This window comes from Scophthalmus maximus, chromosome 14 (genome assembly GCF_022379125.1).
Source record: "Scophthalmus maximus strain ysfricsl-2021 chromosome 14, ASM2237912v1, whole genome shotgun sequence".
Classification (NCBI taxonomy): domain Eukaryota; kingdom Metazoa; phylum Chordata; class Actinopteri; order Pleuronectiformes; family Scophthalmidae; genus Scophthalmus; species Scophthalmus maximus.
The window spans coordinates 17,139,831-17,162,642 of record NC_061528.1 but is presented as its reverse complement, the minus strand read 5'-3'; the positions used below and the strand labels follow the sequence as shown (position 1 = coordinate 17,162,642).

General features: G+C 41.1%; 4 protein-coding genes across 4 annotated transcripts; 2 read left to right on the top strand and 2 right to left on the bottom strand.

Moving 5' to 3' along the window:
- Nucleotides 1-885: 885 nt before the first annotated feature.
- On the bottom strand, nt 886-1,833 carry LOC118283010 (olfactory receptor 6N1-like). Its single transcript, XM_035604631.1, has one exon. The coding sequence runs from the start codon at nt 1,831-1,833 to the stop codon at nt 886-888; it is 948 nt and encodes a 315-aa protein (XP_035460524.1).
- Nucleotides 1,834-4,633: 2,800 nt separating this feature from the next.
- LOC118283011 (olfactory receptor 6N1-like) lies at nt 4,634-5,877 on the bottom strand. The gene has a single exon (XM_035604633.1). It carries the CDS (start codon nt 5,594-5,596, stop codon nt 4,634-4,636), a length of 963 nt encoding a protein of 320 aa, XP_035460526.1. The 5' UTR covers nt 5,597-5,877.
- A 3,049-nt stretch (nt 5,878-8,926) lies between these two features.
- Nucleotides 8,927-12,968, top strand: zgc:162396 (uncharacterized protein LOC555292 homolog). Its single transcript, XM_035604100.2, has 6 exons — nt 8,927-9,244; nt 9,387-9,547; nt 11,712-11,928; nt 12,213-12,313; nt 12,437-12,574; nt 12,766-12,968. The coding sequence occupies exons 1-6, from the start codon at nt 9,134-9,136 to the stop codon at nt 12,854-12,856; spliced, it is 819 nt and encodes a 272-aa protein (XP_035459993.1). The 5' UTR covers nt 8,927-9,133; the 3' UTR covers nt 12,857-12,968.
- A 5,331-nt stretch (nt 12,969-18,299) lies between these two features.
- Nucleotides 18,300-21,937, top strand: LOC118282748 (putative methyltransferase DDB_G0268948). The gene is made up of 6 exons (XM_035604099.2): nt 18,300-18,577; nt 18,724-18,884; nt 20,225-20,441; nt 20,986-21,089; nt 21,441-21,578; nt 21,689-21,937. Exons 1-6 carry the CDS (start codon nt 18,467-18,469, stop codon nt 21,783-21,785), a joined length of 828 nt encoding a protein of 275 aa, XP_035459992.1. The 5' UTR covers nt 18,300-18,466; the 3' UTR covers nt 21,786-21,937.
- Nucleotides 21,938-22,812: the final 875 nt, after the last annotated feature.

Below are 22,812 nucleotides of genomic sequence, written 5' to 3'. Positions count from 1 at the left end.
CTGGTCGGTTCTGGCATTAATTGACGCAGGTACTTGTGTTGAATAAGAGCACTGAACTAAATGAGAGATTTCCACAGTGATGAATGATACAAGACTATAATGAGTTAAAAATGTAGACTAGAGGTTGACAAATGGCCACATGTCTTTCATATGCCATCAGGGCTGGGACAAAAAAAATTACTGCAACACCGATGACTGTGGTTTCACTAAAGCAGCAGAGTCTCTTTATTTTGTCACACATACTGCAGTTACATCATCTCAGTCACAACTCCATGGGGAAACTAGACAGAAAGGTTTCAGTTTGCACAAACAACTTTGATATCCTTTTTGCCCTGACTTTTGGGCTGGCTTGTTGTGTTTTTTTTGTTTATTATTGTACTGAGACCTAACTATACTATTTGGCGCCACTGCATACATATGAAATATATGATCATGAAAGACAAGCAAACATTCAATACATATTTTAAAACCTGCTCATTAGCTCATTTGAAAGGCCATTTAAACTTGTTTCTTTCCACAATAACAATAATAGATATGTTTTAGAAAAATGTGCTGGTCATTTTTACCCAATTTTCACTGTTATGACTATTTCAAAATGACCATAATCCAATCATTGCTTCTTCTTTTTTATTTCCTTTGACTGTTCAATCACATTTAAAAAAAGACAAAGCCCCTTTTCCATCACAAACTCTTTGTCCAATACCACGTGCATTTTTTTTTTGAATTTCAACAAACAGACTGAAAGCAAGATACAGTAAGTATCTGTGTCCTTTATTATGACATCATTTTCCAGGTCTTTTTTAGAGAGTTTGTAAGGTAATGATGAAAGAAGTCCGTAAATATTATTGGTCACATAAGCACTGGGAAATTATGTTACGCTTATTTTTAACAATTAGTTTGTTTGTCATGTTTTGAGCATGATAACATTCTGATTATAACTTTTCTAATTTCTGGTAACTTCAGGCCATAAACAAGAGGATTCAGAATGGGAGGAATCACAACAAATTCGAGTGATAGGATTACACCTAGAAAGGGATTCACCTCTTCAAGATTAATTCTGCTGAGGGCAACGTCACAAAACACAGTAATGGAATAATTGACGAATGTAACAATGTGTGGCAGACAGCTTCGTACGACTTTGCTCTTGAACTCTGAGGAGCGTTTTCTACACAACAGAAAAATACGTACATATGTATACAGGAAAAAAATCAGGGGCAGAAAGGCTGTGCATGTGGACAAAAGCATTCCAATAAGATTATTGAGCGCCGTAGGGACACATGACAGTTTTACAACAGGCCAGTTTGCACAGAACACCTTGGGTATCTTATTGCCACACAAGGGAAGTCTGGAGGACAGATAAACACAGACGGCAACAGACACAGCTGGATAGATGCATGCTAGGACCACCAACTTACACACCATCTTCAAAGTTATTTTGTTGTAGTAATGTAAAGGTTGACATACAGCAACATACCGATCATATGCCATAATGCCCAAAATGGTGAACTCATAGCCTGCGTATGTGTAAATGATGTAGATCTGACTGAAACATGCCGATCGTGAGATCAAATGAGTATCAGAAAGAAGGTCTCTGAAAAATCTGATGAAGAAGCCAGCAGAGCCGTATATAGAGTTGATGGAGAGACACATAATGAAAATATACATGGGCTCATGTAATTTTTTCTCTTGTGATATTGCCAGTAATATGACAAGATTAGCTGAGACAATAAAAGCATACAACAGGAAACACAAGACGAATGTCGGGTAGCGGTATTTGCCCAAGTTCACAAAGATAGTGAATTTAAAATAAGGGGGATAAGTATTGTTTTCCATTTACCCCATACACATTACTATAGAAGGTTTGGTGAATTTAGTCAACTCTAAAGTGGGATCCTGTCAAAAGATACAGTGCAGCTGTAAAAAAAAATCACTGCAACACCGATGACTGTGGTTTCACTAAAGCAGCAGAGTCTCTTTATCTTGTCACACATACTGCAGTTACATCATCTCAGTCACAACTCCATGGGGAAACTAGACAGAAAGGTTTCAGTTTGGACAAACAGCTTTGATATCCTCTTTGCCCTGACTTGAACATGTGAATGAAAATTGTTTTACTCATCATAATAATAACTGCTTAGAAGATAAACTACTCTTGATCACACATCTGCAAAAATGTCCTACCAACTTAACTGGTGTATCAAGACAAAGCTGACAGTGATGAAGTCTGGTCCATTTTAGCCTCAGCTACATCTATGAGTTTTATCAAGCACATGCTTCTTTAAAGACCAAGAATGGAACAAAACAATTAAGCATGGTTGGTGGATGATAACGATGCTTATATTTTATTGTGTCATTCATTAAATTTCATATATTTTTTATCACTTACTTATAGTGTATATAAACCTGCTGTGCATGTGGTACAGCAGAATCAAAACTTTGGATTTCAAAGTTTCAATTCAAGTGTACATAAGATAGTATTTCCTCAAATTTTTACAATATTTACACCTGCTCACTTTGCTCCCTTGTACATTAACATTATTACTGACACCCAACTCATGGTGCTATTTACACATGCAAAAATTATGGTTTGAGAATGTGGTTTGTGTTTAATAACAATATGTAAATATGCCTTACTTGAAATTAATGATCTCATGAATACTTAAAGACAGTGGCATCCACAGAAATTTTTCACAGGGTCGGCCAAATGGGGCCACTGAAAATCTCAGGGTGGCACATCAAACCGAAAACCATGACTGATTTTCAGGAATTCTTTTCTTCAGTGATAGTTATAGACTATTTGAAAACTATGTAAATATGAGAGTAAAGGAATCCCATACTGATATAATTTGGTTTCTTATTTTACAGTTAATGCTGCTAATTATCTGATGTGCATATGGAGATTAAAGTTAACGGTGGGGTAAGCAATTATTTTTTTTTAAGTACTTTCTGTCATATCAATTGAAACTCTCGTCACCTACTTACAGCAATAAAAAAAATATATCCTCTCACATTGAAACCAAAAAATCCTTTATCTGTTGCCGTGGCAGGACTGTAAAAAACCCTGGCCAATCAGAAAGTTCGGTCCGAGGAAAATGATCGGATGAACCTGCTTACTTCCTGATTCCGAGCGCTCTGCTCGTGCACCAAACATGCGCGTTACCAGTCCTCAACGAACAAAGCAGAGGCTGCAGCTACAGCTAGCAGACGAGTTGCTACACACACAAAAGAAAGACGGCATTAGATCGTAGATTGTAATTCCGAGTTCCGAGTCAGAACCTGAGTACCGAGGCATAATGGAAACACAGGGTTGGCCAACGCCACGTTAGCTTGTGTGTATCTATAGCTAACGTTGCCTGTGTGTTTGCCAGGTGTCTTCATTGTAGTTGTGGGCAAATGTCGTTTTATTTTTTTTTTATCTCTGTTAGGGACGTAGCTTTACATTACCTTGTCACCATCTGCGTGAGCGAAAACTAAAAACTCAAGATAATATCAAACACGGTTTATTTCATGGTAATGTCAAGGCGAGAAAAAGACGGACTTAAAACAGCTCAGATCACCACCTTACACCAAACGATCGAGATGACGGGAGTGCCAAACTCAACTCGGGCAAAACTCTCATGATCTTATACCGACAGTGGAAATTTGTCTACGACAGTGAAAATGCTTGACAGTTGTTGGGTGTAAGGCCGGCATTATTTGGTCATGTCACGTTTTTCTCGTATTTCCCTGTGATTGTTTGCACCTGTTCCTAATGTGTCTCACCTTCGTTCAGTTATCTCTGCCCTCTTGTGTGTAGTCTTTGTGCTTCCCTTGGTTCTGGTTGGGTCGCCTGTCGAGTCATGTTTCAGCTTATCACCATGTTCCTGAGTTCTCAGAATTAACTCAAATTCTGCTGCTATTTTATGTATCAGATACAATAATAAAGTGCACTTAAAGCTGCTGGGCTGGCTTGCTGTGTTTGTTTTGTTTATTATTGTACTGAGACCTAACTATACTATTTAACTAATATAAAAAATATACATTATTGATTTAAATCAGGGATGAGCAACTTTGATGATAGGGAGGGCCACAAAAATGTTATCCTCACTACCAGATGGCAAGATTGTGACCTTGCACTTCCACCGACACTGGCTGCCCCCCCCCACCCCCTTGATTGAGCCACTGCATTCAGATAAAATATATGATCATGAAAGACAACCAAACATTCAATACATATTTTAAAACCTGCTCTTTAATTTGAAATTACATTAAATCTTGTTTCTTTCCACAACAACAATAATAGATATGTTTTAGAAAAAATGTGCTGGTCATTTTTACCCAATTCTTACTGTTATTACTATTTCAATGACCATTATCCAATCATTGCTTTTTTTGAAACTTCCTTTGACTGTTCAATCACATTCAAAAAAAGAAGCCCCTTTTCCATCACAAACTCTTTGACCACCAGTTCATATATTTATTTATTTTTTTGAATTTCAACAAACAGACTGAAAGCAAGATACAGTAAGTATTTGTGTCCTTTAATATGACATCTTTTCCAGGTCTTTGTAAAAGAGTTTGTAAGGTAATGATGATAGAAGTCCGTAAATATTATTGGTCATATCAGCACTGGGGAATTATATTATTCTTGTTTTTAACAATTAGTTTGTTTGTCATGTTTTGAGCATGATAACATTCTGATTATAACTTTTCTAATTTCTGGTAACTTCAGGCCATAAACAAGAGGATTCAGAATGGGAGGAATCACAACAAATTCGAGTGATAGGATTACACCTAGAAAGGGATTCACCTCTTCAAGATTAATTCTGCTGAGGGCAACATCACAAAACACAGTAATGGAATAATTGACGAATGTAACGATGTGTGGCAGACAGCTTTGTACGACTTTGCTCTTAAACTCTGAGGAGCGTTTTCTACACAACAGAAAAATACGTACATATGTATACAGGACAAAAGCCAGGGGCAGAAAGACTGTGCTTGTGGACACAAGCATTCCAATAAGATTATTGAGCACAGTAGGGACACATGACAGTTTTACAACAGGCCAGTTTGCACAGAACACCTTGGGTATCTTATTGCCACACAAGGGAAGTCTGGAGGACAGATAAACACAGACGGCAACAGACACAGCTGGATAGATGCATGCTAGGACCACCAACTTACACACCATCTTCAAAGTTATTTTGTTGTAGTAATGTAAAGGTTGACATACAGCAACATACCGATCATATGCCATAATGCCCAAAATGGTGAGCTCATAGGATGCGTATGTGTAAATGATGTAGATCTGACTGAAACATGCCGATCGTGAGATCAAATGAGTATCAGAAAGAAGGTCTCTGAAAAATCTGATGAAGAAGCCAGCAGAGCCGTACAAAGAGTTGATAGAGAGACACATAATAAAAATATACATGGGCTCATGTAATTTTTTCTCTTGTGATATTGCCAGTATTATGACAAGATTAGCTGAGACAATAAAAGCATACAACAGGAAACACAAGACGAATGTCGGGTAGCGGTATTTGCCCAAGTTCACAAACATAGTGAGGTTAAAATAAGGGGGATAAGTATTGTTTTCCATTTGCCTCATACACATTACTGGAGAAGGTTTGGTGTATTAAATCAAATCTACAGTTGGATCCTGTCAAAAGATACAGCGCAGCTTTCCCTTTTTGTTACCTGTTCAGTCGCTGGTCGGTTCTGGCATTAATTGACGCAGGTACTTGTGTTGAATAAGAGCACTGAACTAAATGAGAGATTTCCAAAGTAATGAATGATACAAGACTATCATGAGTAAGAAATCTACACCTAGAGGTCTGTCATGTGCCATCAGGGCAGAAATAGAAAAATCACTGCAAAACTGATAAGTGTATTCAAAACTCTGTAGCATGCAGCCATCATCAGAAATGACATGAGACGACAGAAGACAGAGAAAGAAATTGGGGTAAAAAAACAATTGTTCCCTGCATAAATTACAGATTTGGATTTCTAATGATCCCTAATATCCTCAAAAATTGAGAAAGAAGGTTAAATCCGAATAGACTCTCAGTTATTTACATCTTAGGCATCACTGCTCCCATATGATCCTCATTCTGGCTGTGTGTGGTCTGTGGCATGGCATTCAACCACTGCGGTTTTTACTAAAGCAGCAGAGTCTCTTTATCTTGTAACACATACTGCAATTACATCATCCCAGTCAACACTCGATGGGGAGTATGACACACAACGTGTCTTTAATTGTAAAGATGAAAAACTTTTACTATCATAATACTGATTGCTTCAACAATAAACCACTCTCGAACGTACCTCTGCAAAAACTTCCAACAAAATTCATGGCCTATCAAGACATAGTTGACAGTGATGAAGCCTGGTCAATTTTAGCCTCAGCCAAAATTACGAGTTTTCACAATAAGATATTGTTGGCACAAGCTACTTCAGAGACCAAGAACGGAACAAAACAAATAGGCATTGTTGGTGGATTTGAAGCACTGATGGTACATACATTTACAAATTGCTTTGTAAGGAACACCATACTGATACCTCAGTAGCCTCCCTTTGCTTTCTAAAGTACCTCAATTATTTGTGGCATTCGTGCTTTTCCAGTCTGGGCTGGCTGACCTCTGTTCCTTTTCTCTCTGGGTGTCAGCGGCCTACCGTGAGATCCAACCTTCGCCGACGTTCCCCTGCTCAGCCTCCTGAGAAACCTAGCCTTAGTTCCCGACATCAGCATTGGCCTCCAGCTCGGCCTCCTGTGTGAACTCTCCTTCACCATCGACCTCCAGCTCGACTTTTGGGGAGGTCTGGCCTCTGTCTGTCTGCTCGGTCCCGGGGCCAGCCCATGGTTCACCTCCGCCTGTTTGATCGGGATCCCCTCTCCGGACCCCCGTCCACCCACCCAGTTCAGTGCTGCTTGTTGTCGGCCACCTGGCAATTGTTTGCTCTAACCTTTTCCAGTGTGAAGTAATTGGTAGCATGTAAATGTATCTGTATGCAGGGTTAAATACAGGCACTCCTTGTTTTACTTTGGTATTTTTTGACATTTACGTGGAAATAACCAAACAAAAATCTAGCATCATCCACGAAATGAAACCTATATCGTTGTCTCGCCACCAGGCTTGAGAAATTTTTAGGGAACATGTGAAAGAGTCAAAATAAAGTAAAGTGCCCATTGCATTGGGATGAAGGACCATGTCACTAAATGCAATGGTGTGCCTCATTGATGTATTTTCAGGTGGTTTTATGTCAAAAATTTGGCTCATGGGAATATCTTTGGTCTTGGTTACACACAGACAATATTTGTATGTAGTTTATTGTTTTTGTTTTAATGGGATTTACTGACAGCAAGAAATATACATCGCCTGGATCATCCCTCAATACAGTGTAATCATACTTTTAAAAAATGATTGTTCATTATCATTTTCACCACTTCCATGAGATCCCTCTTGTAACCTCACTGGGTGATGAAACATAGAACCTGGGCAATTAGTGTTACTATTTACATGAGATAAGTTTTAGTGAAAGAAAAATATGTATCCAAGGATAGTGTTGACTTCAACTCCCTCAATGTAATGGTTAATGATGTCAAGACGTTAATGAGAGCCCGTGGGACGGAACATTCCATGCTTTATTTTTCAAAGGTTATAAATGTAGAATAATTAAGTTGAAATGGTCAACAGGTCATTATCTCCATCATCCCTCAAGAGCAATTAAACACACTTGGCTACCCTGGAGGGCAATCCTGGGTAACCAAACAAAAAACAAGGATGTTTTTCAGTTTGGCAAATGGTCAAGAGAATGAACAACAAACTTAAATTAAACTTACATTAAAGCTGCCAGCAGCCTTTAAGGGCCCTCGCACCATTGTGCACAGAGGATGCCGTGCCCTTTCCGTTAAAACACATGATTTTGTACGATCTTGGGGTTATGCATGAAGAAGCAGACTGTTCTGTTGTGTGAATGGATCTTGCACATGTGTGTATTCATGTATTCTCACATGAATTCTAATTTCTAAATGAGTAATGATTTGAAGATAGAGAACAAGATGCTATATAACAGTTCTACAAGTGACAACTGAAAGGGAAGTAAGAGAGAAATCACGCGTTGCTGACCAATAAATTATTTTTTATAGACGTATGAACTTGCGCCATAAACAGATGGCAAAAAGCCTGGGAGAGACTAGAGCTTGAATTGATAAGCTCCATCCTTATTTCTTACTTTGTCTTCACCCCTGCTGTCCGTCTCTCTCTCTCTCTCTCACACACACACACACAAACGCACACACACACAGACACTGAGGGATAGGAACACTGCACTCTGCTGGAAGGTAGTAGCCCATGGCCTTATACTAGACGTTTCAAACAAAATACAAATTTGGATTTAGGTCAAGGACCTAAAATACTTTTATTTTTAAAGTCATGGTCTGATATATCTGACAGACATGCTCGAGACCCATACAATTTTTATTAAAATATATTTACCAATGGTGAGGCATTCACACACAGACTAAAATCACTTGCCCAATAACTTGTTACCACTTGAAAGTTGAGAATATGATAAACTCTTACGTCTGTATGCAGGGGGTTAAAAATTCCACCTGCGAGAATTATGTGGCCTTGTCTCTGTCACTGACACTGTACTGTCAACATTACTGCAGCTCAGTTAACTAAGACCTCTGTTTCTCTGTATCAAACACAGCTTTCAACTGGTAAAGTCATTTTTCTATACACAACAAAGCTTATCCGTCAAAGCTGTAAATATCTGCATACTGTAGTGTTTGACACCACAGGTTGATTTACACAGTAACTTAAGTCTGTTTAATGAAGTGATTATTTTCCAGCCTGTTTGTTATTAACTAACGACCCTGCAGGAAGTGGGTAAAGTGTGAAATATTGGCAGAGTCTGCGAGTGTCAAGGTAACAGCTTAAACAAAGGATTTAGGGAAAAGATTAAATGAATGCAAAATAAGAGAGGGGATAAAGTTCACTAAAAGCAAAGGAACAAAACGAAGGCATACAAGAGACTGAAGAAGAATAGAGAGGAACTTTGCTCAATAAAAGAGACTGCAGGAACAAAAGGTCACAAGGGCACAATTGACAGACCAGACCAGAAAGAGAAGACTAAAAGAAACACCAGCATGACATACCGGCTGTTTGAGGGGAAGGATCACGCCTCCATCTACCAAAAGTATCGCTTACCACCTCCAGATGAGCTCAAAAATATTATTCTTCAATACTTGGATAACAAGGTATGCCATGACCAGCTATACTGTGAATATACAATACACTCTGTTATCATAGTGCATATAGAGCTCTGTAATAGGGCCTTGTGCCCAACCTGAAATATTCTTCATACTGGCAACACATACCGCTTATCTGTTAAATCCTCAGAAGGGACAGCCACATGTGCTGGCAGTGGACCTGGGATGTGGAACAGGCCAGAATTCTCGACTTTTGGCGGCACACTTTAAACAAGTGGTTGGAATTGACATTAGTGAATGTGTGCTGGAGGAGGCCAGAGCTGTGCCAGGGTTCCCCAACATCACATACAGGTAGGACATTATGAGGGCCAGTTGTTATGACCCGAGCACAGGGCAACCCGAATGGTGTAAAATGTTGTTTTTAATTAATGATGCTTTATATATGGTATTATTTGTTAAAATGTGTTTTTTTGTTATTCACAGGGAATCACAATGGTTAACCCATTGGTTTTTAATTATTTTCCCAACACATGTTGCTTTTGGCCAGAACCTGGCTAGCTGTTTCTTCCTATGTCCAGTCTTTATACTATGCAAAGCTAAAGGTGTGCTGGGTGCATGCTTATATATTTATCATACAAACATGTGGTATCAATCTTCTCAGCCACCTCATGGAAAGAAAGCAAATTAGCCTATATGAATGTCAATGTATTCCTTTCAGAAATATTAGTATTTCTATAGCTACCAACTAGTTTCTCAAGATACATCCCTGGATGCACTGGGACACAACCACAGTGATGTTGCCTGAGGTCACTACGTGTTTTGAATATTGCAACATCATACAACCTTGCTCAGTAAACACAGCCGGGGTTGATCCGAACCTGGCTTGTGGCCCAGCAGCATTTAGCCTCAGATTATCCAAAGCCATCTGAAGGCTCTGCAGCCTACATAGTGGACTTGATGGCTTTCTTTTCTTGCAGCCCCAGTGATGCCAGGTAGAGTGTAAACCTTTCACATTGAGCGGCCAGCAAAGCCTCTACACTCTCCTTCGACAGGCTCACAGTGCGCCTTGCACTTATCCACCAGCTCCTGGTTCATTTGCCTCTTCCATGCAGTTCTCCTTGGGAACTGTCAGCTCTATAAGACCTCATGCTTTGAATTGACTGATGATAGCATCGTCTGGCCACAGCGAAGTTTGCATAATGATGTGTGGGAGCTTGAGCCGCCTCCCCAAGTTGACTCACAGCTCCCAGTCAGTCACAGAGGTGAGCAGTCCAGCTGCTGATCTGGGGTTGAGACTGACTGACAGATGTGATGTGCCTCTAGCTGCAGACATGTTGGCCATTGCTTTGGAGATGGCCCCTGCAACTGCATTCAGCACCTTCAACACTTTTCCAGGGCAAGGAGGAAGAAAGAAGATAATATCTCTTTTCCCAGATTTAGTGATTTGTTGGACTGAGTAGGACATTTTATACAGGTTGGTCTATGAACTTGATCTGCTGGGGTTCTACCAGCCAGATATTTTCTCTGCAGTGCACAGAATCACCTTGCCCATGCACATGCTGCCTACACCTGCTCCTGGACTAGATTCTGTCTGTCCCTGCCGTGGACATATCATGGCGAGATTATGGGATGACTCCAAACCATGCCGGTCCATTTGCCACCATGCCCACCAGAGTCCTGTGTCTCCTCTGGGAAACTGGTACCTCCTAGCCGCCCGGTTGTCTCTTGTTCCTGAGTGCCCGGTGTCCCAATAAAGCAGCACCTCTCTTGTGCGACAAAGCCTGAACTCTTTGTTGCAGCTGCTGATAGTGAGCTGGAGTGCCTGCACTGCAGAGATAAGCTTTTACAGTCCCTCCTACCACCAGGCTCTGATGATAAGGTGCATTAAGACTTCCAAATGCCAGACTTGGACAGAGAGCCTTCACACTCAATTTCAGCTGATCACCTTATTCATGGGTGAAGATATTAACTGAGATTCCACACAGTTATATTTCCCTTTTCAAACTGTTGCTAGACTATTTTTTCCCAGATGTGTCTCTGTGCCTGAAATTCAGGGGGGGGGGTTGACCTTACAGGCTACATTGTATCAGTCCAGAGTAGTCTACACCAACCTTGGTTATTGAACCATATCCGTTGATGAGGTCAAGGTAAAGCACAACTAGGTCTCCCTTCCCTTTTGTATGTGTCCCTGATCAGCCTGGTGACAACTCTAGTGTGTTCTTGGTACCCTGGAACTCCAGAAAGATTGCCTTTCTACTCAGGTGTCAATGTAGGCTTTCTTCAGGAGGAAGTCTGTAATCCCTCTGGATAAGTGAGAAGTGAGATGGATCTTTCCAGATGCCTGCCTCCACTGCTCCGCTACTGTTCTCCTATGTGCGGAATGACATGAATGAAATTCAGGCTTCAAACAAGAGTATTGGGATTAAATAATGGAACCTTCATGTAAATAGAGGTACTGTTCTCTGCGCCCAGTATTTAGACTTGCAGGTTGACTGTCTGTCTGTTGTACCTCCAGGAAAGGGAGAGCAGAGGAGCTTCCATTTTCAGATGGCTCTGTAGACTTGGTGACAGCATCAACAGCAGCCCACTGGTTTGATCACTCAAGGTTCCTGGCAGAGGCAAGTCGGGTTCTGAAACCTGGGGGCTGCCTGGCTCTGCTGGGATACACTCTTACTAAAATCAGATTTCACTACCAGAACTATGGAGACCGACTTGACCATATTTATCAGGAGGTGGGTTGAGACTTTTTAAACATTAACAACAGTCAAAAGCTGGGATTACAAAATGGGGGGGGAAAAATTGTTAAAATAATAATAATTTTCATTAATGCTTCTATTACTATCATAAATACACAACAACATACAAATTGAAGTATCAAAGTGCAATTTGTAAAACCTTTTTGTTATTGCATGGTTTGCTTGTATGTTATTCTATGTAAACAGATTACGTTTACAGACTTTAACAAAATCAGTTCATATAGTAATGGATTAATACTTTAATTTATATTCACTTCCAGGTGAAGCAGGTGCTGATCCCATACACTAGCAACCCAGTAGCTCAATGTGATAGTAAGCAGGAGGAACTGTACTCTGCCATCCCTTTTCCAGACAAAGAACGGTAATTACCACACAGACACTTACCTGACCAAACATGACTACACCTATGTGATGGCTAAAAACAATACCACTGTCTGCTGACCCTTACAAAAATACATAAATCTACTGGAATTTGATACAACAGGATTGAGTGCATTCAAGTGAAGTCCTTCATCACCTTGAAGAACCTGGTGGGATTTATTGAGACCTGGTCCATGTTCCAAGCTTACAAGAAGAAAGACCCTCAGGCTGCTAATGACCTGCTCCTCAACACCGAGAAGAGGTAACACACACACACACACACAGACACACACACACACACACACACACACACACACACACACACACAACTGTACAATGCCTGTTATTATGATCCAGTGTTTGCTCCTCAGTCATGCCTTTTGGGAATATTAATTGTCTGCAGTGCTCCACCAAGTTGTCAGCCAAATACTCAGTCTCTGCATTGCTTCACAGGTTTCTCGACGAAATGGGAGTCACGTCTCCTGACACTGAAATGGAGTGGGAGCTGGAATATTTCTGTAACCTGGCCTCAAAACCCAAATAAAAACCATTATGACACAGGATATGTGTTGGGAGAGATAAGATACGTTACAATTTACAATATAATAATAATGATATAATATGACTTAAAAACATTAAAACCTTTGATGTATAAAGAGTGTGCTTATTCAATGTGGACGTTCCTATGTTTTTCCCCGCCAGTAGACCTCTTACTGACCCCTTCTGTCGAACAGAATTTGACCTACTACAATTGTGTGCAATTGTATTAGGTCATGGGTTTTGCTGCTATAGTTTGTTATGACTAGTATTGAATGGTTTGAAACAGTTGGGTTTAAGCTGCAGCAGGTCAGATCTCTCAGAAACACATGGTGCTGTTGTCTGACAGATCATTGATGGAAAACAATAGTTTTTCATCGTGTGACACGGGAGCTAAAACATGAATAATTACGGCACCCAGTCAGCCACAAAGGATTATTGTGCCAAACTATACTTTACATCACTCAGATCTGTTAATACAAACAAGAGTTAGAACACAATTAGTCATCAGAAACATTCTCCATTCTACCGTATTCAAAAGGGAGATTAAAAAGAAGTAGCAAAGCTCATATCTATAGTAGGTGTTCAATGTTTAACTAGGAGCATAGGTAATGGGTAACAGAGGGGAATGGACAATCTCTTTACGTCAGTGGTGCAAGGTTCAGACAGAGACTCACACTTTTAGTATGCTCCCTCTCTCTGTTCAAATTCTGCAGATTGAGTTTGAGCAACTTCAAACCAAGCGAGCTGCGGAAAATGTCGCTGTCATGTGTGCATAGCTGAAAATTGAGGCATGAACGTGGTTCAAAAGAAAAGGACAAGAATTTACCGAGAGGGTCATTCAACAACTACTGTATTAATTGTTTTAACAACGGTCAAGTTGAAGTCTCCACCCAGCCATCACTTCATCTAGACCTTTGCCACCCGCTCTCATTGTCTCTCTCATTGTACATCGCCCCTGTTTCATGGCCATGTTTGAAATGACTAACCAACGCATGTGGTATTGTATTTGGTAATCTGCATGAGCAATTGAAGCTGACAATTTTTAGGTGACTCTATTATATGCTCTCAATCCTAGTTTTAGGGTTAGTGACACTAGTTTATTTTGGTGGATTGAGTGTATGTAAGTGTGGGCTCTTGAGTCAAGAACTTTTGAATTGATAATATTGGTAATAAAAGTTTTAACTTAACCATTAGTTTGAATTGTTTCCGTTTGGAGCTGATGAATAGTATTTAGGATCCCCATGTTGGTGTCATCTGCACTGTCCTTGCACCATTCGACGCTCGGGCCCAAATAAAAATACAAGTGTAACCAACAATAGGTTTAGTCTGTGATTTGTAAAGATAGAGATGACTGACCTGGTGACAACAAACAGGTTTGTATGGACTGTTCAGACTAGGACTGTCACAACAGATTTTCACAACCAGAATAGCACTAGGTAGACTGCATACCTCCGCTAAGGTTGAACAACCCTACACATGTTTGTCGAGAAAAAGAGGAAGTAGTCTGATAAGCTATATGATTTATTTGTCAACAGAATTACAAATAGGGGACATGAAAACCAAAGTAACATATTTTACCCTTAACCACGCGTATCTGCTCAACAGAAATAAACTAAACACAGCATTATATAGCAACCCAAAATAATTAGACTTAGAGAGCTGTAGGTTAAAAACAATAAATAACAGTTGCGGAACAAACAATTTTAAGAAATGTGACAATATTGGCACCGAATTGTACTCACTCGGAAATACCAGCACGCTAAATATGCCTGATCTTTAAAAATCAAGATCTGACATTTATTCTCTAAAAAATATATATATCATATTTTCTTTTTACCCATCTATAGCTAAAAATGAAAATTTATGTTTTGTGGGGCCAATCATTCAGGTCGTCCTCCCATCCCTTGATAGTAGAAGGCAGAAGAATGATTACCTGATTGTCTTGTATGAGTTGTTAACATGTGATATTCCCACATGTTTTATTTAAAAAATCACTCCAAGAAATACGATTAACCATTAGCCTATACTGTTTAAGACAGTTCCCATGGAAATAGCTGTTTCTGGCTCAGTAACGGGAGTAGCACCCATAATTTGGGGGCTAGGAACAAGCTGGAATAGTAATACACACACACCGTTATACATCCAGAAAACCTATTATGACACTGGAAAATAATGCAAATCACCGTAAAATCTGGCTGGAAATATTGCCCCAATGGCCAGTGGGAAAAGACCAACTCACTCACTCACTCACTCACTCACTCACTCACTCTCTGCAAAAACTAGGCCTACTGACTACTTCCGATATCACAGTTTTGTTTTTTTACTGTAAAGACCCTAACTAGGTACATGTATGTATATATTGCTCCTCCCTGCTGTGAGTCTTTTATTCTTGTGGATTTTTTTGCTAGACACCGACGATCTGTTTTTGCCCTAGACTCGACCTGTCCGTCTGTCTGCCTGCTCACCAGCCGACCACCATTTTTGTTCAATATTCGGTGACAAGTTTTTGTATTAAATACTCTAAAACTTTTCCTCGTGTCTGGATTCGAGTCATGAACCTAGAGAAACGTGACATGTACTGCAGTGTTTAACACCGCAGCTTTATTTACTCAGTAACTTTACTTTGTTTAGCCGAGTGATTATTTTCCCACGTGTTACGTCTTAAAACGACCTAACGGAGATGAGTGTGCAACGTTGGCACGGGTGCAGAGTGTGTGTTCAGGAAACAGCTTAAACAAAGGATCTAGCAAAAAATATAAAGATATGCAAAATAAGGGAGTAGTAAAACGTGTATAATATCTATAAGAGGCTAAAAGTATGGTAACAAAAAAAGGCATACAAGAGACTGAAGGAAAGAAAGTGGAGCTTTGTGACGGCACAACTGACAACAGACCAGAAAGAGAAGACTAAAAGAAACACCAGCATGACATACCGGCTCTTTGAGGGGAAGGACCACGCCTCCATCCACCAACCGTATCGCTTACCGCCTCCAGGTGAGCTCAAAAATATTTTTCTTCAATACTTGGATAACAAAGTATGCCATGACCAGCTATACTGTGAATATACAATACACTCTGTTATCATAGGGCATACGGAGCTCTGTAATAGGGCCTTGTGCTTGTTTCTTGCAAAAACTTCATGAAAGAACAATCTGAAATATCTATCATACTTACAACAGATACTCCTTATCTGATAAATCCTCAGGAGAGACAGCCACATGTGCTGGCAGTGGACCTGGGATGTGGAACAGGCCAGAATTCTCGACTATTTGCGCCACACTACAAACAAGTGGTTGGAATTGACATCAGTGAGTGTCAGCTGGAGGAGGCCAGAGCTGTGCCAGGTTCCCCAACATCACATACAGGTAGGACATTTTCAGGGCCAGTTGCCCTAACCTGAGGGACTAAAAACTAGATATAACGCCTTAATAATTTTGCCTCAGAGGTGCTGGTAGTTTTGTTTTTTTTGCTTTTGGCAGGAACGTTGCACGAATTTTTCCCTTTTTCTTAATGCTAATCTAAGTTAAAGGTGTACAGACTGTAGCGTTATAAATTGAGCACACAGACATTTTATGGTATCTCATTTAACTCTCGGACAGAAAGCAAGTAAGTGTATTTGATTATTCGTTATTGTCAAAGAATGTGATGTCACAAAAGGCCAATTGGCGTTGGAAGGCCGCTGCATTCCCTCTGGACGGCTGCAAAACAACAGAACAAAATGGCCGACCTAATAAAGACTACCACTCCCATGTGCTGCAGGCTGGCAGGAGCCAACTGCAGCTCACAAGGCCGATTGAGAGAGCAGGGAGGGGAGAGGAGCAGGTGAAGAAAGACTCCGAGACTGTTGAGTGCGACGTTTTGTGGAAGAGACTTTGTTTTTGTTGGACCTGAGTCAACCTTTTTGGATTGCATTGCAGATGACGATTTTAAAAGCTGATACTTATGCTGCCACTGCAAATATTGAGAAATGCAGTGCAACATGAGAACAATGGGGAACTTGTTTCTACGTTGGATTATAATTTCTTAGCTGCTGTTCAAGACTAACTCACTTGATCCATCCGAGCCAGTTTAAAAAAAACAGATGCTCAGTTGATAATGGTTTTATATGAAAAACCTTTGGACCTATCACACAATTGTTAATGTAAAACAGGTATTACCCCGTGTGCCCCTGGAATTAAAATGCATTTTAGTTGATCAAATAGCATTCTAGTAGAGCTTGACTACATGGAAGTGGGTCAAGTGGGTGGAAATAATAATCACGTGCATCTGTTCCAAACCAGCAAAGGCTTAGCAGCTGGCAGCCATTACACAAAAATATACAGGGCATGCAAACACAAAAACACTACGTCATAGATGGCTGCCATCTTTTTGGTTGTTTTGGTGGACCTGCGCAAAATAGGGACGAAGAAGACGCGAGCACTGGAGAGCGCGATTGGATCGCAATGTGGAAACTGGAGACACATTAATACCAGGTGCAAATGTAATCGGGTCTAAGTGTAGACAAAGATCCAACTGGTCATCAGTTTAATTAATTTGCAATAACACAGGAACTTGTGCAAGTTTATTAGATCAGCAGTATTGCTGCTATAGCCTGGTGTGCCCAGTAACTCATACTGCTAGTTATTGTTTGCAGTCTTCAGCTAGATATTGCCCCGTAAGTGACTCTTCTCATCTGTTTTTCAGCATATTGCAGGCAAACATTTCAATGGTTTTATCACAAAAGTGTAATAAGTATGTGCATTGTTTCCGTGTCCCATTCCTTTTGCTTTCATTCAGAGCACCAAGTGATGATGTCTCTTAAAGTAACTGACACAAAACAACATTGGGCCATTATCCTTTAACTACCACTTGTTTCCACAGTTAAAAGTTACATAGTCACTCTTTAAGTGAGCTGCGATGGGGAAAGTTTCCATATGTGATGTACTGATAGCTGATATAATCAAAATTGCTTTGTGCTTGACTTGATTTTCAACAGAATGGTAATTAAAAACTAACATAATTCTGGGGAAACTGCATAATCCTGAATTATGCTGATTTTGGGATCAAAACCATGAGGCAATTTACAATACTATTGAAACCATAAAGACAGTGTTGATCTCCCCCACATCTTCTTCAGACAGTTTTGCTGGTTCTGACAGACATTCATGCCATCACATGACCCATGAATTATGGGGCGCCGATTGCAAAGGGGCGCCTGCCGACAATAACAGCAAGGATTTGCTGTATAAATACCCCAAATAAATTGGAGAACACTCACAAAGACCCTTGAGCTTTGCCTAGACTTCCATTTATCATTACAGTAGTTTCACTTGGCAAAGTTGTATGGATGAAGGTAGCACAGAAAAACATGTTTTGGAGCTGTCCCTTTAAATAAACTCATTGTAAAGCAACACCACGCACCAGTGGAAATAATGGGCCCTCCCAGTTCCCAGGCACCCTGTTGTTTCCAGTGTGTGTGTGTGTGTGTGTGTGTGTGTGGGTCTGTCTGCCTGCCTGCAGAAAGCGTAAATGCTGGCTTATCTTATCCAGCAAAATATCAGAGCATAAGATTTATTGCTCTATTCTCTTTTTGAAACTTATGACCGATCAGCCGGTCAGAGGGGCACTATCAAGCAATGGCTTACCGTCTGTTTGAAGGCAAGAAGCATGCTGCTTTGTACTTGAAGTACAGGGTCTCTCCATCGGATCATCTGATCCAACAGGTCCTTGGATTCCTGGAAAAACAGGTAAGTGCAAGGAGAGAAAGGAAGATGGCGTCTGTTATATCTCCTAGAGAAATATAGGTTACCGGATACAGATAGTGAAACTCTGCTGAATGACGTCATGACTCAATTTACAGCAATGGTGCATAACGTGTCCAATGTTTTGACAGAAAGGTCGCCCCTTCGAGCTGGCGGTGGATGTGGGCTGTGGCTCAGGACAGGGCACACTGCTGCTGGCTAAACACTTTGCATCCGTAGTGGGAACTGATGTGAGTCCTGCCCAGCTGGAATTGGCTTTGCAGCATGCTCAGCAGGCAAACATCACATACAGGTGAGCATTGACCAACCAGGAGTTAACATTACAAAAAAAAAAAAAAAAAAGTCAGAAGATTTTACATTAGGCACACTAATGATTTATTTTTTAATGCTTTCTGAAAGCCTCTTGTGTCCCTTGTGACATTATCACCCTGCGTGTATTGTGTCCACCCCTTGTCTGTATGTGTATGTACAAAATAACTCAAGAACACATGGATTGATTTTCACCAAACTTGGTGCGGATATTGCTCGGGAGGTTATGTCCGGATGATCGACTTCTGGAGCTGATCGCTCGTCAGGGTTCGAGGCACACACAGTGCACACAGCGCACACTGAGGTGTGTATGCCGCTCACGGCAAGAGTTTATGCTGAATCCTGTCGCCCTGCAGAGGACGGTAAAAAACCTTTGTGAGGTTTTAACGGGCCACTGACGCAGGCGGGATTTCTCCTGGTGCTGCTGATTGTCAGTGTGTGTGTGTGTGTGTGTGTGTGAGAGAAGGAGAGAGAGAGAGAAAGAGAGAGATAGTGAAAGACAGAGCGAGATAGAGTGACAGCGGGGCAAAGAGCACTGCACACAGCTCTACGATGAAGCAACGGCACAAAACACCAAGTAAGAGATCTTTGATGTTGTGTAAAAGTTAAAGTATCATTATTAAAACCCTGTATGTACGGTTGCCTGTGTAAAAAGCTTGCGAAGGGAATGCATCGTGCCCCCAGGTGCTTGCTCCAGTCAATGTTTTTCCAACATTGATCGTCGATTAAATCGTAGATTAAAAACAGCACAATTTAAATCACATGATTTGTTCCACTGAGAATCTGTCAAGCAACTCTGTTGAACCTTGGCCAATGTGAGAACAATGTGACCCTTGTCTGGTGAAAGTCGGTCATCTGCGAACTGGATGATTAAAATCCCTCTATATTGTTCGCCTGTATCTTATATAAGACAAAATAATAAATGAAATTATATGCACAGCATGGAACACAAGACTGTGTTTAACGCACTCAGTATCAATAGGTTGTCCAGAGTTAATAAATCATTGCATTGGTGTTACATTAACTTGGTTTTTGGTTTGTAATTTATATTAAAGCAGTCACGACACATTAGCACATTTTTATTAATCATGTTAATCACATTCAATATTCTTCAAGGAGCGATAATTATTTCGGGCAGAGCATGATCACAACAGAGGCACCAAGCTCAATTCGGGGAACTTTGATCAAGAGAAAACAATAGTGCAACTGTGAATTGAATATTCGCACCTGTCTTTAGTTGTCAAATGTGGGATGTAAAACACGTCTTTTCACCTGATGTTTGTCAGGAGTTTGAACTGTCCGTTGCCCCTGTTCCGTCTGTAGAGAGTGCGTCGCTGAGGAGCTGCCATTTGCCGACAGCTCGGTTGACCTGGTGACGGCCATGACCGCATTCCACTGGTTCGACAGGCCACGCTTTCTCCAAGAGGCCCACAGGGTCCTGAAGCCCCGGGGCTGCCTGGCTCTGCTCAGCTACACCATGGACATTGAGCTCAGCTACCGGGACTGCTGCGCGCACACACTGAACCAAGTCTCCCAAGAGGTACTGTCAGAATGTTCACCATTGTGAATGTGCACCGATACACACCCGGCCACCTCTGCAGTGACGGCTACAGTGTTAGATTGTCTTCACTGTTAAATGAGGGTTTTTTTGTTTTTTTTTACATGTCAGTAACACACGTGATCAGTCACGCTGTGCATATACAGTCAACATGATCAAGTCTATGGAGATGGAAATGACCCAAACTATTCAACATCTTTTCCCAAATATCACAGTCATGGACAAGGCAGATTTTGCTGTGTAATGCTTGCGTAGTACGTGCAACACAACCACATCAAAATGAGCACCAGCACCATCTAGTGGATATCTTCTGGCAAAGCAGTGGTGGAGTTGCCTCAGTTGGGTTCACTTAGGCTGCATCCGTTTTTCAAAAAGAATTTTGTGAGTGAAAATGTAACATGAAGGAGTTATTGAATACACTTAAATCTATCAATCTATCTATCTATCCATCTATCCATCCATCCGTCCGTCCATCCATCCATCCATCCATCAATCTATCTATCTATCTATCTATCTATCTATCCAGTTTTACGCAGCCTTAAAACCATACCGCAACCCCCATCTCGGTCCCAGCAGTATTGACTTATACCGGGCGGCATATGAATCGATCCCTTACCCTGACAAGGAGTGGTGAGTTGCCGTCATAGTTTTTGTTTGCCGAATTATCTTTGTTCTAAAATCTTGAAAGATCCTTTTTTTTTATACAGACCCAGAATTGTTTCTAATGTAAAGGTGCTAACAGTAAATCAATTCAGTCATTCAATCTTGCAATAAACTCATGCATGTGCTGGAAATAATCCCTCTGAAACACTGTGCTGTCCATTTTGTCTGTGCACAACATGGACATATCAATACAGAAGCTCTGCAAATGACAGTGAATACAGAAAATAGTAATTTTCTATGTCCACTTTAGGAACAAAAAAGTCACTCACTAATATGTTTTGTGTGTGCGTGTGTGTGTGTGTGTATGTGTGTGTGTAGGCAGGAGTGTGTGTGGGTGAGACGTACCATGCCTCTGTCCAGCTACATGGGGATGCTGGAGTCGTTCTCCAGTTACCAGATTCTGCTGAGAGATGACCCACAGAAGGCCACGGACCTCTCCCAAGACATTTGCCAAAAGTAAACATACACATTGCAGTTTACGTGTGACAAAGCTCAGTGAAAATGAAGAGAACCACTCCACGGTATCATAACGCGCTCTCTTTCCCTGCACGCTCCCCTCCCTCCAGGCTGATGTCCGCGATGCAGGTGACCTCGGCGGAGGCAGAGGTCGGCGTGGCGGTGAAGTATTTCTACCTGTTGGCCTGCAAACCACAGGACGCCTGACTCCCGCCAGCTCTCACGTCTTCGACAAAGCCATGAGCGTGACGGACACAGCGGCAAGGACACGGGAACTCAGGCGCTTGCAAATGACATTCACTTAAAAAAGAATAATTGGACAGTTTGGTGGTGAAGAAATACACTCTGATTTCAATTCGCTCCGTATCCTCTGCTCGCTCTCTGTTCATGGTGCTGATTCACAGCACGCAGTTTGCTGTATGTTGGTGATTTGTCGAAGCGCACACTGTTTTGCAAAATACCACTAGAGGGTGGCATTTGCTCAGAGGTGACGTGCATTCATCATTGAAGTGACTGGGCCTTTGCATGGCACTCCGCACTCGAACATTCTCCAGCACATTGGCAATTTAATAATAAACACCAAAAAATAATGGTGTGTATCACAATGATGCACTTTTGCTTTATACAGTACAACTGGTCAAACCTTTTAGCTGTTAAGATCACTAAGTCCAGCAAATGAACCCAAATGGAACATATGTTAAGCAGTAAACTACCCAAGGTAAACAAAAAAAAAAAAGAGAAAGTGCAGCGTCATTAAAAACTGAATAAAATATATTATATTTCCTCGATAATTCCTGCAGCAATGGAGGTAAAAGTAGCCTTTCGAGTTAATGCAAACATTAGTGCCCCAGCTTGTCAGTTTCTCACAGAGCCCTCTGTCTAAAGGCAGTGTTGGAACAACCTGCGTTACCGCACCCTCCGATGCATTATCAGGACAACACTGTCCTGGGGGAAGTGCCGCTGTATTATTAATGCCATAATGGAGGATGGAAGAGGTTGCTCAGATGTTCGTGCGACGACAACATAATGATCCCCCACATTTGAAGAGCAGAACCAGACGGGGCGTTCCGGTGATGGAGGAGCATGCACAGTCTCCGGACTTCTCCCAAACCGGCTCTGGAGAGCTGAACTGAAGAAAAAAAGTTAACTACAAGTGCAATACTCAGAAGAACTTTTTCAAAAAATTGAAATAATTTCCATGGTAGCCCCCGGTGTGTTCAGCTGGTGGATGTGA

Excerpts from the sequence above, each read along its gene's own strand:
- LOC118282748 (XM_035604099.2), top strand. The coding sequence starts at position 18,467 with ATGGCTTACCGTCTGTTTGAAGGCAAGAAGCATGCTGCTTTGTACTTG. Across the intron at positions 18,578-18,723 it reads TTGGATTCCTGGAAAAACAG|AAAGGTCGCCCCTTCGAGCT; the intron begins GTAAGTGCAAGG and ends ATGTTTTGACAG. Across the intron at positions 18,885-20,224 it reads CAGGCAAACATCACATACAG|AGAGTGCGTCGCTGAGGAGC; the intron begins GTGAGCATTGAC and ends TTCCGTCTGTAG.
- zgc:162396 (XM_035604100.2), top strand. The coding sequence starts at position 9,134 with ATGACATACCGGCTGTTTGAGGGGAAGGATCACGCCTCCATCTACCAA. Across the intron at positions 9,245-9,386 it reads TTCAATACTTGGATAACAAG|AAGGGACAGCCACATGTGCT; the intron begins GTATGCCATGAC and ends TTAAATCCTCAG. Across the intron at positions 12,314-12,436 it reads CCTTTTCCAGACAAAGAACG|GATTGAGTGCATTCAAGTGA; the intron begins GTAATTACCACA and ends TTGATACAACAG.
- LOC118283011 (XM_035604633.1), bottom strand. The coding sequence starts at position 5,596 with ATGTGTATGAGGCAAATGGAAAACAATACTTATCCCCCTTATTTTAAC.
- LOC118283010 (XM_035604631.1), bottom strand. The coding sequence starts at position 1,833 with ATGGAAAACAATACTTATCCCCCTTATTTTAAATTCACTATCTTTGTG.